Genomic DNA, 17,805 nt, shown 5'->3' with positions numbered 1-17,805 from the left:
TTTTGCTCCGCCCCAGCTGTTGGGGGAAAGGGATGCACACGACGAAACGCTTGGCGCTCTCAACTAGCCTAGACCCTCCCAAATCATTGAGGAAAAGAGACTTTTTTCAATTGGCTGATGTGAATGTACTCTTCATTCTTCTTTTCCAGTTTTGTCATTGTTCTACGTAAATGGCCACTAAGTACCATATGCGAGTTTTTCAGATCCCCAAAAAAGAGAGAAAACTGTCATCGTCACATTTTGTATGTCTATCAGCGCAGAGCTGTTTGAGATAGCCGAATGATTAGGTTATCAATATTCTCTGTGATTTAATGCTGCAGCCGAGGCCTCATTTGATATCCAAACTGCTCATTGCATTTTTGATTCTTGTTTCCTGCTTCATATCGGTTTTTGGCTATTCAGATTACAGGTGGGTTACGGTTAAGGTTATTCTAGATCTTGGTTATTAGGAGAGAAATGTCTAAACTTTATGAAAATAGTCTGATTAAACCTAATATATTTTCAAAACTGAAAGATTTCTTTGTCATGTGTCAATCGTGATTTCAGAAAACTATTCAGGAAACTTCTTGATAGATATCAACTTTTACACAATCCACCTTAGAAATCCTGGCTCCCAGCTCCATATTACGTTTTGAATTCCAATCCCCTCATTTTTTTCCAGCTCGACTACAAAATATTGCTATAGCTGCATGTCAGAAGACTTCCTGCTACACTGGCCCTATCTTGATGAGGTATGTCTCTTCTCCACAAAAACGCTGATCTCTTCCTACCAAATGACCGGATAACATACACAAATGCACACTAGCTCTTGATAATGGGGTGGGGTATCCGGAGGACAACCTGTCAGCCATTCATTATATCACTTTTATGTGATTCTGCCGGGGCGAGGGCTCCCTTAATGTTCCAATACATATACCTTGACTCTCAAACACACTTTCACTCACGAGACAGAAGGATTAATATATCTCTTCGAGCTAAAGAACACAACTGTCATGAGAAGAGGTGTTGAATTTCTGTTGAGAGGCTAGTGGGGGATGTGGGTATCGCTAAATCGAGGAGAGGGGTGGTTATAGACTCTGAAACGTATTAATTTTCACTGACTGCAAGCGCTGAGCGCTTCTCTTTTTCTTGCCTCTCCTTCAAAACCACTCAACGCATCGAGACACTATACCTTTTTGTATTTTTCTTCCACATTTTTCATTTTTCCACATTTCTTCAATCTTCCAATCCTTCCTCAGTATTTCAAAAAGTCGCCTAACCCCTTCATGGAAGAGTGGGAAGAAAACTGAATCAAATTTACATAATTTAACAAGTGGGAGCTTGTGAAAAACGCGGAAAATTGAATGTTTGTCACATTTTCGGGGTTAACAAAACCCGAGAAGATTTGAAGATTTTTTTGGGAGAGCAGAAGCACAAGCAAAACATTTTTCGAAAGGGTCATGATATATCTTCAGGCCCCTATGAGACCACAAAAAGAGGGCAAACTAGTATCTGGGAAGAGGCGAGGGAGAAAATTTGCCGAAGATTTTGAAGAGCTTTTGGTAGAGGCCACAGCCAAAATGCACAATGTCAAAACCAAAACTTGGCGACGACGGCATCGGGCGTCCAATCCCTTAGAGACCATCGGCATATATCAGAGAAGACAGCCCGATGTCGTCGAAAGAAATGCTATCGGTGGCGACCAACCACTGCGAAGTTTGTAATTCCCTCTTGCAACCCCCAAAAAAAAAAGAGAGAGAGAGAGGAAGAGAGACGGAAAAATTGAGGGAAATGAAGACGATTGACAAGTTTAGAGGAGAAAGGGCACCTAGTTGTTCAGAGGAATCTGAAACTTACAGCAACTTACAGTTACAAACCACAAATACAATGACAATTCCCAGTGACCAACCAAGAATACAATGACAATTTACAGTGACCAACCAATAATACAATGACAAAATACAGTTTTCAACAGAAACTCAGAAACAGAACTCTTTTCTTTTCAGGTGTACTACCGCCCTATCAACTTCACTGACCACTGCTTCAAAATACCCCCCTCGGTTAGTCCGTCGATCATCGTTTTCCCACACATTTTCAAACTTTCAGGCAAACATTGGAACGATGCCTTGCAGTCACTCAATGTGTGTGACAGTTATAGAGCCGAGAATTCTGGCAGGTAATCTATAGTTTTTTACTATCAATCATCAATAACAACAGCTACTCCCATCTTTCTTCAAGGTGTATCCTAGCCGTCAGGACGGAGGGGAGAAAAAGAAAAGGGGCAAAAAGCAAATGGGTAGAGGGAGAGAAGGACGGAAAAAGTGCGGTAAATGAGAAAGGTGTCTCATTGAAAATGATCGATCTGTTACAACGTTCCACTTATCCACTTATTTCATTTTGATTGTGATTTTAGATGTTTCAAAATGCACTCAGATGGGGGTATACATATGGGAAAGTTGATCAGTGAAAAACAGTTACAACTACAAAAACCTTATTTTGTCACTGTAGTAACCTATTTTCGGTCGGTAGAGAATTGCCTTTTGGATATTTTGAATTTTAGTTCTTGTGCTATTTTTTGCTTCCACTTTCCAGATTACCAGAGTTCAATAAGTATAGGGATGTAAGATTTTGCCACATACGTCAATTGTCACTTGTTCACTTATTCTGAGTCACGTCTTCTTTTTCCCCCCAATTATCTAATCTAATCCTCTTCCTTTTCGTGCACAGAAAAGGGAGGAAAAAGGGGAAGACGATTTCATGGAATAAAATATTCTCCTCTGCCAAGATTAGTTGTGCACTGCCTACAACACTCACAAGAAATGGCAACATCCTTGCCAAATCATGTCCCAGCTTTGTTCCATTTTTTCGCATTCCATTGGCTGGGGATTTTGATTTTATTTTTCGAACCACCGGGGATGTGGAACAACGCCTCCGGGTAGGGGGCCGCAGAAAAACGAAGAGGGAGTGTAACGAATAACACTATTATTTCCACGGGGGAGAGGAAGAGAGGAACGATGGCATCTGTTAACCTAATTAGAACTTGATTGGGATTGAGTTATATGTATCTAGAGGGATGGATAGAGAGGAGGAACTTTTCATGTTCTTCTGGTAAGGGACAAATTGGGTTTTGATGAGAAACATGATAACATGGAAGGTTTGATAAGGAAAAGAAAATGATTATAAACTCCAAAAATTCTGGTACAAATACCATGTGGTCCTGACTCGTTTTGTATTCAGGAATTATAATAAATCAGAAGCTGCTTTATGTGTTTTAGCTGTTAAGGTAGCATATTGACTTCCCGGTAGACGAAAAAACAATTTTAGAAACAAATTTATGCATACCAAATTTTGCTTTTATGGCAATTGGGCATTGTTTTCTTAACATTTCTCAATTATCTTCATTTCCACTTTGTCATATTCATTTATTTAGAACTTGAAGCCTTCAAAGCTCGCAATGATCCTAAAAAGCTTGCAATGATCCCACATGTTGCACTTTTTGCTCCCTTTCTTTTGTTGCCACTTTGATGAACTCTCAACCAGATTACTTCTTGTTTTAGAACGCTTTTTGATCTCTTCAAGTCTGATTTGAGTATTCATGGATTTTGAGTGCCTACACAGTTAAAAACTTTTGTGCATTACTAGGAGGATTTAAAACATTTTTCTAATGTATGTCAATCTACCAAGTTTTCTAGTAATAATAATAATAGTGGTATTCAAAACTAGTACAGAATTCTATGTCCTCCCCCCACTTATCATTGTTCTCCCATAAGAGACCCTTCATATATATATTTTTTGCCAACAACTACTTCTCCCATACAACACTCGAGCCAAAACCTTCTGGGACCCCTCCACTCTCACATTCAGTTCTGTAGAATCCTGAAAACTTTGATTGGTTTTTTGAGTGTGCAGCAGAAAAAAAGCATAAAAGTAGAAAAGGAGGAGCAGGAGGGGAGAGGGGGGGGGGCAGTCATCGTTGTCGAAGAGAGGTAATCGCATTGAAAATGGAATTTGAGTGGAAAAAGAGGAGAGAAAAAGGAATGAAAGTACATCATTTCGATGATGGAGATGTCCTCACAGCTCATCCAGGCTAAAAAAGTAGAATGAGGGACAAAAGGGGGGCAAAGTAACAAAAACCAAAAAACGAGCGTTTCAGGTCAACACATCGGTAACAATATTATACGTGGATGCTTTTCTGGTGTCTTCAAATATGGATCGACACCAAAATCACAGAGTCAGCAGGTGCTAGGTGGGTTGTTTGGCGTAGCTGACATTATAATGTCATAGTGAACTTTGTTGTGGGTATTTGAGTTTGGAAACTAGAGAATACCAACAAAGCGGTACTTTAAGAAACGGAAAGAGTCAAAATACTTTATTTTAGTAGGCGAATTCTTCTCTTTCACTTTGCATAGAATCTCATTCGAGAATTCGGCAGACAATGATTTAGACTATTCAGAAAAAATCGAAAACGATTTTAGTGAAAACAAAAACCCTCATACAATTTTATTTCCATCATTCCAGCAATCAGAAACAAATAAATTCCTTTTAGAATTAGTTTGCATCTCATATCGCCTTCTTAAAGTGAAACGTCTGAAAACCGTATGCCTAGTCGAGTCTCATGGAAGGAACACAATCTTTGTCGCCAATGTAGTATTCGCTCAAATTTTCAGCAAAAACTCAATTCTGTTAACTCACAGAGTATTTTTATGAGCTGCTTGACATTTGTCCCGATCTAAAATTAGCAGACTTGTCAAAAATCGGGCCGGCCCGGCCCGGACGGCCTGGATTCAAAAATGGGAACCAGTTTTTTTCCAAATTTTATTTGAAATTTTTCGAAAAAGTAGAGTAAAAATGCTTAAATTATCATACATATTCACATTTTTCAAAAAATTTCCAAAAAAATTCAAAAACACAAAATGTTTCAAAACGAGCCGAGCGAGCCGGGCCGGGCCTTGCCGAGATTTTTCCTGATTTCGGCCCGGCCCGGCCCGGCCCGTGACAAGTCGGAAAATTGGCAAGTCAAATAAAATTTATAAAATCAACCATTGTAAGCTTTTTATGAAAAAGTGTGAATTCCTAGAAAAAAAGACTGTTCCCTTGATTTTTCTCTTTGCAAAAAACCACCAGATCTATCTATTCCAGATACATCGTGCACACGGATGCCGGCTCACAAACTCCTCCCACCACGACTAGCAGCCAGGAGTAGTAATAGGACAGTTGAATTATGTTGGTGTGCCGGTCAACTATGCAACTACTACCCAAGTGTTGCAATCAACCATAGGTTTGTTTTATTATTAAGTCTTTATGTTCAAAGTTATGTTATATACATTTCAGCGCTTCGACAAATGTGATAGCTTCATTATTCATTTTCCTGGTTCTGGTGATATTCACGACATTTTTGTAGTGGAATATAGCCAACAACCACAATTCCAAGGAATCTTCAAAAAAGGGTCTTTCAACTATGATTTTTGTATTTTCAACACTATTCTTTCTCAATTCTTGATATAACTCCCGGAGAAACACATTTTACAATTAAGAGCTTTTGTTTGTTCACTATTCTATAGGAATTGCCCCCTATTGACAAAGCACGTACCACTTTCTTGATCTCTATCTTTTCCCCCTCTCCTCATTTTTGTTAATAAAGATTTATTTTTCTAAATTCACAGAATTGTGGCGAATTGTGATGAATAGAGCACTTTATCTGATAATTTTTTGTAGTCTTTCGTATTTATTTAGAGTTATTAAGATTGTCTACAATTTTCTTTAGAATTTTCATCTGCGTTTCCGTGACTCCACAGCAACCACCAATTGTAGTCGCGCCATTTTCCACCCATCCGGTGACCATGTCTAGATTAAAAACGTCGGATTCGTCGGATCTGAAAATGAAACAAAAATGTTAGTATTAGTGATGACAATTTGAAAACACTACTCGAATGAGCAAGCACTGACAAAGGAAAATTTTGATGAGTAGAATTTTGCGGAAACTAGTTAGTTTAAACTTTTTTCTTCGAAAAAGAGAACTCCTGGATTCCTCCAGTTTCAAACAAGTCGATAATTTGGTCACTAGTATTGTTAAGTCTGTAGATTTCAAATCTACAACGGAATTTAGCTGAATCCTCACGTGAGCCGAAATATAACCCGTCAAACTAATTGATTTCTTTTTTTAACTACACGTAGCTGAATTGTTGAGTCGTTTAAAACAGGAGAAATTAAGGATGGCCAGTGTGAAAAAAAAACCATAAGCACTAAAAATTACATACTAGCACCTAATTAATCGGAAACAAGTAGTTGTATACGTAATTTCAAAAAAAACGTTGTCTAATGCATCTGTACAAACAACTGCTTCAAAAATTTCAAACATACCCTTCATTCAAAAATTTTGAATCACCCATGTTCGGATACACGAATACTTCCGGAAAGTTGTGTTTTTTGATCACCTTCAATGCCGGTAGCACATTTTCCGGATCGGTGCAGTTGATTCCCATCCCAACAATTTGACTACATTTTCTCAGTTCTCCAGCAAGAGTGTCAATTTCTTCTCCATGCCGCAAACAGGCATTTTCCTAGAAATTTTTTCTCAGTTTTTGGAAAATAATCATGATTTTCTCACTTTGAAGGTGAAACTCATTACAGCACGCATCTCAGGAAATCTTTTTAGCGCTTCCAATGCCATTAATCCTTCAACTGCTGATGGAATAGTCTCGAAAACCAGATTTCGCACCTTGGTTTTAGTTTGGAAAAGGGTCAGAATTGTTTGGTAATAGTTGCGAGCCGTGTTCTGGAAAATAAAAGGATACGTTTTCTTTTACATGTATTTCTTACTTCTGCATCTTCATTATCCATGTATTTACCGTTATATTCCGACATATCATGGTACAGCGTTGCCAAAGTGCCAACCGATCCCCAAACTCGAACTCCATCTTTCATTTCTGTCAATTTCACCAATGAACTGCATGCAATCTGAAAAATGCTAGATTTTTTGATGAGTCTGACTATCTTTTAGCAACCTGGAAATAATTTTCATAAATTTCCTTTTTGGAATCATTCTCCGGAATTCTTTTGTCCAATGTACTTCCAAAATGGTAGGTGTTGGTTGTGATGTCAGTGACGCCGAGATCCAAAAACCTGAAATCAAACCTAATTTTGTTTTAGACTCAAAAAGGTTCTCACTCACGATTTGTATGCATTTGCTACAAGACATTCATCACTGTTTGCGGGGAATGTCCAGTGTGGAATGTTCTCGGCACTCTGAAAACCAAGATGGATTTTTTTATTTCAAAAAATTTGAATTTTTAAAGAAAATCTTATTTCTATCTAATTCCTTTAAAAAAATTATCGGCAGTTGAACCTACATTACAATCGTATCCAAAATGTTTTAACTGCGCTGACATTGAACCATCTAGAAGGCGAACCATCCTGAAAAAATTGATAAACGGAGGGATAGAAAATGAAAAGACCAACAAAATGAGGAGGAAGGAAAAGTACAAAATGGTAAATGATGAAACTTCAAAGAAAATGTTATTTCATTAAAAATTTTGGAGTTAACTTTGAATTCTACCACAAACCATTCAATATAGGGAAACTTATTAATTGATTACACTTTTTTGGCCTGCTGCGTATCTGCACTCTCTAAAGCAAAGAAACGTTAAGAAAATGACTGTCTAAATGATGGATTACCGAACAGGCAACGGCAGGTACACAGAACAACTGTTCGTCGACCTAATTTTGTCTCCCGCAGACAAAAACGTTATCGCTGTGTAATATTTATAGAAGAAGACGTTATTATCTTTCGATATTATATTTACAATTTTGAAAAACTGAAAATCTTCAACAAATTCGATCTCAAAACGATTTTTGATAATATTTTGCATCTTGACAGCATATTCCGTTTCAATAATGCAAACGCGCTCAATTACATCAGCACAGAAATATTGGCAGGGTGCCAACAAATTGGAATTTTGCCTCTTTTTCTTCAGTAAAAACTATTTTTTTTTAGAATTTTACCGGAAAATAATTCATTGGAAATAAATAGGGCAGAAATATGAAAATATCATCTAACAAATACAACACTAGCCCGTAGAAAAGGTCAACCGTTGGAAATTCAGAAAAAACGACGATGAAAAGAGAAAGAAAAATGAAGAAAACCTATCAATGACAAGAAAAGTGACACCAGATTATAAAAATTTTTTGAATAATTATTTCCTCAACGTAGAAGTCGGAGATATCAAGTTATCCATGGCTCCCTGGATGTCCTGAAGCATCTCATCAATTGTTGGAGCTTTACTGGAACTACCGATAGATGATTCACTGAAAAATTTGGTTATGAAAAATGTGGTGTTGGATGTATGGGTTAACTACCTTCCATGATCATCGGATATTAGTGGCGGCAGTGAAGTTGGCACGTCGAACGCATTGGTTTGACGACCCGATGAGTACCTGAATATGAATATGTAATACTATCACAGTATCAATAGACAACTTACCTTATAGTTCCACAATTCTCATTCGCAAACGGGAACTGATCATGGCTGAGGGAAGAGTTGAATGACGACAGGTTGCTCGATGAGATATGGTGCATTCCAACATTGCAGTGAAGAGGTGCTGGAGGCGGTGGGCATTCATTCGGGTCATCCAATTCTTGATCTTCCTCCTCATCTTTTTTCAGCTTGCTAATATCACTCAATATCTTTCCAGTAGATACCAAGTTCAACCGAATTGGTGTGTCATCCCCGAATAGTAAATCTGATGTACTTTTCGGCTTTGACGACAGGAATATCGGTTTTGGAGGTGCCTCCGGCAGCGTTGTCGCTGATTTCCAGTTGTTCTGTTGGTAGCTCAAGTAATCGATCTTGTCACTGCTGGCACGCAGAGATCGATTTGGTGCCGATGGTGCTGGAGGTGGAGGATCATTGCTTCGGAAGGTTGTTCCTGACTGTTGTCTCTGAGGAGCAGTCATGGTTGAGTATCCATAGGTTTGTGGGACATGGTAGCTGCTGGGGTTGGAGTGAACAGCGTATTGCGATGGGTGGAGACTGCTGGCCGCTAGACGTTGATGGTCCTGATTTGAAGTTTTTTTTATCTGTGGGCTTATTGTAAACACTCACTTTTAATTTCTTGATAGTCAACCCAAATCTCTTCAAGTGTCCCAATCGTTTCACTCCAATATCCTCAAAATCCTCCCATTGCAATTCCAAAAGATCCCTGACAGTTGTGTATCGTTGACTCTCGAAAAGGGGGATGTACTCAGCCAGGGCAATTGCATGCAGCCATTCTCTGAAAATATAATGTAGACAAATATGTTTGATTGGAAATACCTCAAGCTGTTGTTCGGAACAACTGATGGCCATTGGTCCATAATTTTCCAACTATGGATGTCATTAATGAGTTTCTTGCGGTGATCCGGGTTTTTGATTCCGAGACTTAGTAGATCTGCGGGTGTGCAGCGAGCTGAAAGATTTAAACATGTTATTGCATGTTCAGAAAACCACAAAACTAACCAATAGTCTGTAGATCATATCCCTGCTTCAAAAACACTGCCAAATAACTATTCATATTGATACTATCCAACCAATTCGCCAAGATTTCCGCATGTGGGACACCGCTTTGTACCATTCCGGTCACGTCCACCTCGTGAGTCGAGCGATAAAGAGAATCGTCCAATCCATGAATTGACGATGAGGACCCACTACCACTTTCCACTGAACGGACGCTATGAGCAGATTCACAACCAGATTCATTGCTTTGGCCAGCCGACGGGAATGATGAAGCAGATGTGGATGCGGAACACTGGAAATGAAAAGATATTATAGAAAAAGTGTGATGGTTAGGTGGTATGGAGTATTTTTTGTAGTGAAGATTGTGTACTAATATTATCTTACCTTGGCACTTTCAAACCCGGAACTGCTCTGACTTGAACTCGAGCCAATCGAAGCGTAATGGTTCTCAACTTTGGCCGGATACAAGCATGAAGACGAGTTATACATGTTGGATGGATCTGAAAAAGTAGTATATCTTAATCCAAACAGAAAAGAAGTGAACAAGAGGAAAAAAAACAGAGAAAAGCTGCACATGAGATATCCGATGACAATGACAACAAAGTCAAATGTAACTACCAGAGGTTTCAATTTTCATCTATTTTTCCCCCTTCTCCCAAATTCAGGTCTTGTGAGGTATATGAATTCTGGGGTGTTTTTGTTTTCCATAGGGCTCGTTGTTTACAGGGTGGATACCAAAAGAGCACACACTGAATCGATTCATTTCATTTTCCTAACGAAAAAGTTTTTGAAGGCTTCTGACGGAGATGTGTGAATAGAGTGTGTCGCCACTTCCGCTCAAAAATGCAGTTTTGTCAGCCCCAGCAGCGGCGCTGCTGAATTCATAGGCTCTTTCTCTATTCTCTGTGTCCTTCTTCTCTTCAAAAAAGTATAAAACTGCGGTTTAGAAGCGGAGAAAGAGATCTCACTCTCTCTCGCTTGAAAAAATGATGATCCTCATTAATTTTTCTGATCCCAAAAACATATTTTCGTCACGTCTCTTGTTTTCTTTGAGAATTTCAAATGGAGAAGGGGGAGGGATGTAATACAAAAGAGGAAAAATACCCGGCTGCTGAGCATTTAGAGATGTGCCTAGTTGTACAAAACCAATTACTGAGGAAGGATCTAATCTTTCGAAGGAGGGACAATGACACTTGAAACCTCAGAGGACAAAAAATGTGTGCGTGTCTGTTTTTTGACTTTCGAGGTTCCTTTTTTTGGCAAGAAAAGGGGAGGAGCCGTATTCGAGAAACGGAAGAAATTGAATCACAGCCAGGTTCCTTTCCACGAAAAAGTACTTTTTATTCGAAAAGTCATGAACGATTCCGAAATGTTCAAACAGCACAACCTCCGTCCTCCTATTTTAGAAACATGCTTTCTTCCGGAAATCAGAATTTCAAAACCACATTTCCCAATAAAAAATTCACTAACTAGGCGTGGAGGTGCGACTGCCATTGTTGAATACATGAAAGGAGTCGGAGCCAAATGAGCCGGATGTGGATTTCGTCATCGCATTATTCGGTCTGAAAAAGGCGAAAACAATCAAAATTCAGCGTTTTCATTGGGATTTATTTCTCGAAAAACAGGAAACCTACTTCAGATTATTCGTATCGCCGTAGCATGATGCCGTCCGTCCGAATGAAGTCATTTGAGTGGGCGTGTTGCGGTTGATATCTGGATATTTGATGAATTTGTGTGAATAGAGGTTATGAAATTTGTTTTATAACTTGGTAATAGGGAGATTTCAAAATAATTTGAACAACATTTTTCAAGTACGAAATCTGACGCGGTTGCACCGCATAAATTAAGAATTGCAGACATCAACATACTGAAACCACTCTTACCATGATACTGTATAGTGGAGCAACTTCTACGCGGGACAACTGGGATCGAGGCTTGCTTGGAGAAGGTTGACGTTGGGTTCTTCTGGCTTTTGGCGATACGTGAGCTCATTTTGTTATCTGTAATGATGTGTTATATAGTGAGGATTGCAACAAGTGGGACCTAATTAGCATAGTCTGTTGACACAACTGCGCTGCATTAAATGCCTTGGTTTCACGGGTTTTCAATGAACAGGTGGTAAATATGGGTGTCTGAGTGAAGAAGATTCTATTTTTCACGTATTAGTTCGTTTTTGGAGAACTGGAGCATTGCCCCATAGACAGAATTTTATGTCCACGACCAGATTAGATTGAAACCCAATCCCAGGATTTTTGCCAATTCATGGTTTAAAAATATCTGGGGTGGTTTATCCTGCTTCTCATAGTGAAAAAATTCAAGGCAACTCAAAGTTTCAGATAGCAGGCGGATTTTGAAAGTTTTGCAGTTTCTAGTAGTTACGGATTAGCTGAAAGTACGATTTTGAGATTCTTCCCAAAAACCCAGGCACTTCTCTCAACATTCCACTCAATTTTAGCCCTGAAGTCTTTTGAAACTCACGATTTTTTCTTGTTTCAATCTTTGGCGTCGTAAGAATCTCCTCGTTCTTATCTCTTGTCTCTTTCTGCTCTTCAATAACTCTTGATTGAAAAAATCCGCTCCGCGAATTTCCTTTCCGTCCAAACACAATTCCCTTCCAAACTTCCGAAGTACGACGTTCTATAACCTGCAAGGAAAAAATGGGAATGTTGAGTTTTCACGTTTTTTTACTGCTCCAAGAAAGATGGACTATTACATCAAAAAACAAATAGATGTGTGATAGATCAAACAATTACTCACCCACACTTGGTCACCTTTTGATAAGCTCAGCTCGTTTGCTTCGACACCACAATAGTCTTCAACAGCTATCGCATTGGTAAACGTGTGGAAGTCTGAAATTAACAAAATGAATTGTTGGTGTAAAAAGTGAGAAGAAAGAGAAATGCCAACTGTTTGCTTTCCTCCTTGTAAAATTGAGACCCTACAGAAAAGGAAAGAATGATTTGCATGAAAATACGGAATTCACAGTGATAAAACTTGGGAAAACTAACAAAAAATTTGAATTCTTTTGCTTTTCGCATGCAAATTTAATGGGTGCTCAAAGAGTTCAAGTGTAGACATTTGGCGTGTGACTTATTAGCATGACAGATACAGTATCTTCACGCGACCGATGAAAAACCTAAACGCGTGTGAAAAGATCTCAAAAAGCTATGGGGGGCTATGACAGATGGGAGAACTGGTTTACCCCACTTCAAGGCAAAGCGAATTGCGGCATTTGAAGCATTCGAATGCAAACAATCACCTATGCATAAGCGATATGCCTATCAGTTTTGATTCAATGAAGCTTGGCTTTTTAGTGAGGAAAAACGAAAGATGTGTGTTTCAGGAAAGAGAAAAGAAAGAACTAAAAAAAATGAGAAAGATGGCATAGGGAGATGGATAAAAAGAATGGCGGGAGAGGGGGGGAAGATTTCTTTTGACTTGACAGGAGATGAGAGGGTGCGAAAAGGGGAAGAATTTTTTGGGTGAATGCACAAAAGGTGCCGTTAGAAAGAAATGATTCCGCCGCATGCGTTAATGTGTGGGTTCGGTTACAAGTGGCGGATTTTGGAGACAAAAGGAAAAAAAAGGAGAGATTCTCGCGTCCATATGACTCGTACTTTTATAATCGCCGAGTCGGAATTCTCGGATCTCTCGAGTTTTTTTTCGTTGTGTGAAGTGAGGAAAAACAGGAAAAACACATGATGTGCAGTACTAAAAAACAAAAAAGCGAAAAAGCTAGTAAATCCCTGTCAAACCGGAAATGATATTTTTTGTCACTGTACCAGATAACTAACTAATCAAACAATATTGGAGCCAGATAGGCGATTTTGTTGGTAATAAAAAAAATGCGGTAACATGCCGCTGACAACTTGTGAACACCAAGATAAACTTTTTTTTCAGTCAACATGTGTACTGAGGATGTTGGTTATTGTAGTCAAAGTACACTGAATAACAGTTTATTGTAATTGAAGCTAATTTTGAACTAAAATCGCAACTGTTTTGACGTTGACGAGAGTTTTTTGGTTGCAACGATCGTTTTTAATGTCTTCACCGACCTCGCGGGTAATAATTCTTACCGTTTTTACAAAAAAACGACAATTCGCGGGGGTGGTGTATGTTTTTGCAGAAACAAAAAAGCACAAGAGGGTTTTTGTTTTCAATCCGTTATCGGTGAATTCATAACTGGTTTAGACAGCCGGAACGGACCTAATGTTCTTACTGGAAAACTATTGACACAGCTTATCAAGTGATCTGATAACCACCCATTATAACTATTGCAAATTTATGTTTGACGTCAAAAAAATGTTCTGAGGGTCACTTTCCATTTACCAAATTATCTAAATGGTTACGCAAGTCCAAATAGCGAACACAAATAGGATTAGCATCTCAAAAAACTAACAAAGATTCAATTTCCAAACACGATCGGAAAGAAATGACAACGGGGTGTATTGGGTTTTGCCGCCAAAATCAATAAATAACGAATGGTGTGTGCAGATGGTGACCGTGAACTTCCCCCCGCCGTCATACACACTACCCCACAGTCAGAGACAGTCGGAGAGAGGGGGAGAGTGCGCGCACAACGTTTTACCACCTTTCGCCATTTCCTCCCCTCTTTTCCTTGTCTTGTCACCAAGACCACCACTTGCATATCCAATTAATAACAGTCTCTCTTCTGTTCAACGCTCATTGTACTGCGGGAAACATAATGAACAATGGGTGAGAAGAAGAAGGTAGAAAAGAAGAATGATGTGTTGCGCATATGTTGATTTAACGTTTTCTTCAAACCGGAGGAAAAGATAGAGAGACGAACAGAAAGCAGAGGGAGATGGAAAGAGGACACGGAGCGCGAAACCCGCAAAACCAAAAATTTTTATGAATGATTGATGATTAATACGTCCCTGGTTTTTTTTTCTTTTCTTCTTTGATACATTTATTGTTTGATCGAACCCGTCGATTTTTGATGAATTTTTACAACGGTTTAAAGGAAATGTCCGGCTCTTGGTATTGTGGGTGTAGGAAAAGAGTGGGCGATAGGAAAAGATGATGTCCCGAAATATAATTGCCTGTCAGATCACATCTTTTTCAAGCAGAATAGCAGAATAATGACGTAGAGTGCTCTAAACTTTCTGGCTGTGACGATCGCTTTGTATAGTAAACATTTTTCAGGCTGAGTTTGAAATTATAGGACGAGACAGGAAAATGACGTTCAAATAAAGCAAACTTGCAAAATATCGGCCCGGAGTCAAAAAATGTGTCAAAAAATATCATGAAAATTTTGAAATTTTTTTGAAAAATAGTCAAAATCCTATATTCAAAACATTTTGCAGAAAAAGTTTTAAAAATTCAAACAAATTTATATTTTCAAATTTTTGTACTGTGACCCGGTCCGTTGCAAGTCTGAAATATAGTGACGTCCTAAAAACTAGATTTTCTTTAAAAAGGATTCAAACAACAAAACACTTGTATTAATTGATATCATGGACAGGTATTATGGATCCCAAAATTAAATGCTCTTATAATTTGGTCATATTCATAATTGGTTCTGATTACTGCGTTCAGACACTCACATTAGTATCAGCCTTATTCCTACAGTAGGTGGGTGTAAAGGTGTAATGGCCCCAGCTATCAAAAATCCTGGGTTTTATTATGTCCTTTCAGAAACCAAGACTCCAATCAATTTTATTCTCAACACAGAAAAAAACTCAATAAGGAAAGAAACAACAAACACTTTGTGTAGATCAATTGTGTATTACTTGTAGTTTTTTCTCCATAAGCCGTGTTAATACCCTAGGAATTAGCACAGAAAATAAGAGTGTGAAAATGAGGGGAATGTAGCAGAAGTGACACAGTAGAACCAATGTTCTTTGCTTTTTTTTTTACAAAAAAAATGTATTTTTTTTAGATAGAAAGAATGAAGGGAAAAATATGAAATAGAAAAAAAGGTAGCAATGAAAAGACAGGCGCCTGTAATTTTTATTGCATATTGCATTATACCCTAGATTATATAATATGCGTATGAACCGTCACTATTAATTTCAATCAACTCATAATATCTTGTTTCAAATATTCATATGCCTCCCTTTTCCATCTAACACATTTTGATTGCCCCTATAAAACTCACTTTTTAGCAGAAACCGGATCTCCTTGTATGTTATTGGATTCCGGCCACTATTTTTTTTGGCCCATGCGTAAGCTGTCAGCCCATCTGAATTGGTTATAGTGGCGTCGATTCCAGTCTGAAGTTAAAGTTTTATGTGGAATGGAATGGCTGTTAGATGATTCAGGCGTGACCCCATACGTTTGAATTTAAAAGAAAAGTTTCGCTTGTTTCACTGGTACAACAATCTTTTGGCGTTACAGGAGTCATAAACACTCCAATTTTGAAAAAAGTTTCCTCGTAAGTACTAACAAAGGAAGTATTTGAAGACGCGGGTTTCAAACGATCTATAAATTTGATTTTCAGTATTTTCGACTCCGGGAGACCATTTTTGCAATCAGAATCGGTTAAATGTCTCTGTGAGCAGAGTAATAAGCCAAACGTTTTCAGAGTTTTCACATGATATTTCAAGTCAGCCACAAATACACCACCGCGCGGTTTCATTTGTTTTTCCAGTGGTTCACCTGTGCTCGTACGCTACAAAATGGGTGTATACTATTTGCCGGTTTGGAAACCCATGTAAAAAAGATTAGCTATATGAAACGTTTGAGAGCTCATAACTCAGCTCGCAGAGACATTTTGCCAATTTCGTTTGCAGAAATGAATTTCCCGTAATCGAAATAGTCTATAACCAAATTTATAGATCGTTTCAAAGCCACGTCTCCAAAGAGTTCCCTTGTAAGACTTTTCTCTTACAAGATTACCCCAATTTCTTGTGTTCCCCGAGAAGTGTTGATCTACTCATCAAATAATAACTAACTCCATGCCCGGCCAGCCACTTACTTTTAATAAAAACCGCACAACTTGTATTTGACCAGACCCTGCCGCCATATGAAGTGCCGACCCGCTCTCAGAGGTGAAATTCAAGTACCAGTTATTGTCGAGTAGTAAGGAAACAACCTGGAAATTAATGCAAATAGATGAAGTTGTTCTGTTTTGAAATAATTTTGAGAATTCACCTGAACCTGACCACTATCTGCTGCAAGATGTAGTGCAGACGCAGTATGAAAGTAGTCCATACATTGGAAGTTAATTTTCTTTAAACCACAAATAAACAATCTTTCCAACATCTGAATAATTAGTATGGTTAGTCGTTACACTTTAAAAGGAAACCTTCTCCTGTCCTTGTTCACAAGCTAAATCAAACGGTGTCCTTCCAGCTCTATCCACAGAACAGATGTCCGCATGATAGTAAATAAGAAGGTTGAACTGAAAATTTCGGAAAATTTTCTTGGGAAAAACAAAAAAACACCTTACATGATCAATCATACCATCTCTACATGCTATATGACAAGCTGTTGTCCCATCATGGTCTGCTGCATCTACATTAGCTCCACCTTTCAGAAGAAGGGAAGTCATTTCAGTGTCACCATAAGTAATCGACAAGTGCAGAGCTGTTTGGCCTGAAATTAATATTTTTGAATTTTTTGGTTTCAATTCAAGGAAACAAACCTCTGATATCCGGCTCATCAATCCACATTGACTTTGAGTCTATGAAATTTTTTGCCATTACGGTATTCCCCATTTTGACGGCATTGTGTAATGGTGTGACTCTGAAAATTAGAATTAAATGAGTATCAGTTGCATATGAAATGACTCACTCTTCATTATCACTGAGATCTCGCTTTGGTATGCTTAGAAGATCTGAAAACATTCCGTGAATAAATCATCGGAAATTTTTTTTGAAAAAATTGAATGGCTCACCTGATATGCTCGATGAAAACCTCCGTAATAATTTTCTGCTTGACATTTTGTGTTGTACAAATGTTGTTCTGAAAAAATGGTAATATATGAAATCTTTATTGAATCTGATGTTGAAAATGTATTAGCAAAACAAATTTTCAAATGTTTCAGGAGGAAAAATCCAGAAGATGGTTTTTCCAAGGGTGAAAAAGTACACTAATGCAACAAAAAAAGTATGTTTCAACTACTTGAAAAGAACATTGAAAAGCTCTCTCTCTATTTCTCTTTGATTCTGTACAAAAAGAACCTTTGCTTAGTTTTTTTTTCACCACCACCATCACAAAAATACACACATTTCAGTGCACATCCACTTGAGTACTTCCGCCAGTGAACGAAGGGAGGACAAGAGATATGAGAGAGGCGATTTTAGTGATAACAAAAAGAAAACGATGGAAATGGAAAAAGAAATCTGCGCAAACAATACGACCTCTCATT

The 17,805-nt window shown here is 38.3% G+C and overlaps 3 protein-coding genes across 3 annotated transcripts; 1 reads left to right on the top strand and 2 right to left on the bottom strand.

Moving 5' to 3' along the window:
• Positions 1 to 689: 689 nt before the first annotated feature.
• Positions 690 to 5,380, top strand: GCK72_022272 (uncharacterized protein; the record flags this gene model as incomplete). Its single annotated transcript, XM_053734734.1, has 6 exons — positions 690 to 731; positions 1,986 to 2,039; positions 2,086 to 2,155; positions 4,133 to 4,225; positions 5,119 to 5,257; positions 5,311 to 5,380. The coding sequence occupies 6 exons, from the start codon at positions 690 to 692 to the stop codon at positions 5,378 to 5,380; spliced, it is 468 nt and encodes a 155-aa protein (XP_053578300.1).
• Positions 5,381 to 5,704: 324 nt separating this feature from the next.
• On the bottom strand, positions 5,705 to 7,391 carry GCK72_022271 (uncharacterized protein; the record flags this gene model as incomplete). The annotated part of the gene is made up of 7 exons (XM_003107025.2): positions 5,705 to 5,852; positions 6,340 to 6,539; positions 6,587 to 6,754; positions 6,799 to 6,936; positions 6,984 to 7,101; positions 7,151 to 7,224; positions 7,329 to 7,391. The coding sequence occupies 7 exons, from the start codon at positions 7,389 to 7,391 to the stop codon at positions 5,705 to 5,707; spliced, it is 909 nt and encodes a 302-aa protein (XP_003107073.2).
• Positions 7,392 to 8,171: 780 nt separating this feature from the next.
• On the bottom strand, positions 8,172 to 17,281 carry GCK72_022270 (uncharacterized protein; the record flags this gene model as incomplete). Its single annotated transcript, XM_053734733.1, has 19 exons — positions 8,172 to 8,283; positions 8,335 to 8,412; positions 8,460 to 9,034; positions 9,081 to 9,177; positions 9,291 to 9,423; positions 9,474 to 9,762; positions 9,855 to 9,970; positions 10,941 to 11,032; positions 11,105 to 11,183; positions 11,354 to 11,470; positions 11,949 to 12,114; positions 12,228 to 12,319; positions 15,592 to 15,706; positions 16,411 to 16,527; positions 16,587 to 16,697; positions 16,741 to 16,836; positions 16,885 to 17,030; positions 17,080 to 17,180; positions 17,229 to 17,281. The coding sequence occupies 19 exons, from the start codon at positions 17,279 to 17,281 to the stop codon at positions 8,172 to 8,174; spliced, it is 2,685 nt and encodes an 894-aa protein (XP_053578299.1).
• Positions 17,282 to 17,805: the final 524 nt, after the last annotated feature.

The sequence above is a fragment of the Caenorhabditis remanei genome, chromosome X (genome assembly GCF_010183535.1).
Source record: "Caenorhabditis remanei strain PX506 chromosome X, whole genome shotgun sequence".
Taxonomy (NCBI): domain Eukaryota; kingdom Metazoa; phylum Nematoda; class Chromadorea; order Rhabditida; family Rhabditidae; genus Caenorhabditis; species Caenorhabditis remanei.
Note: the sequence above shows the minus strand (reverse complement) of the source record. Positions and strands in the feature narration are given on the sequence as shown.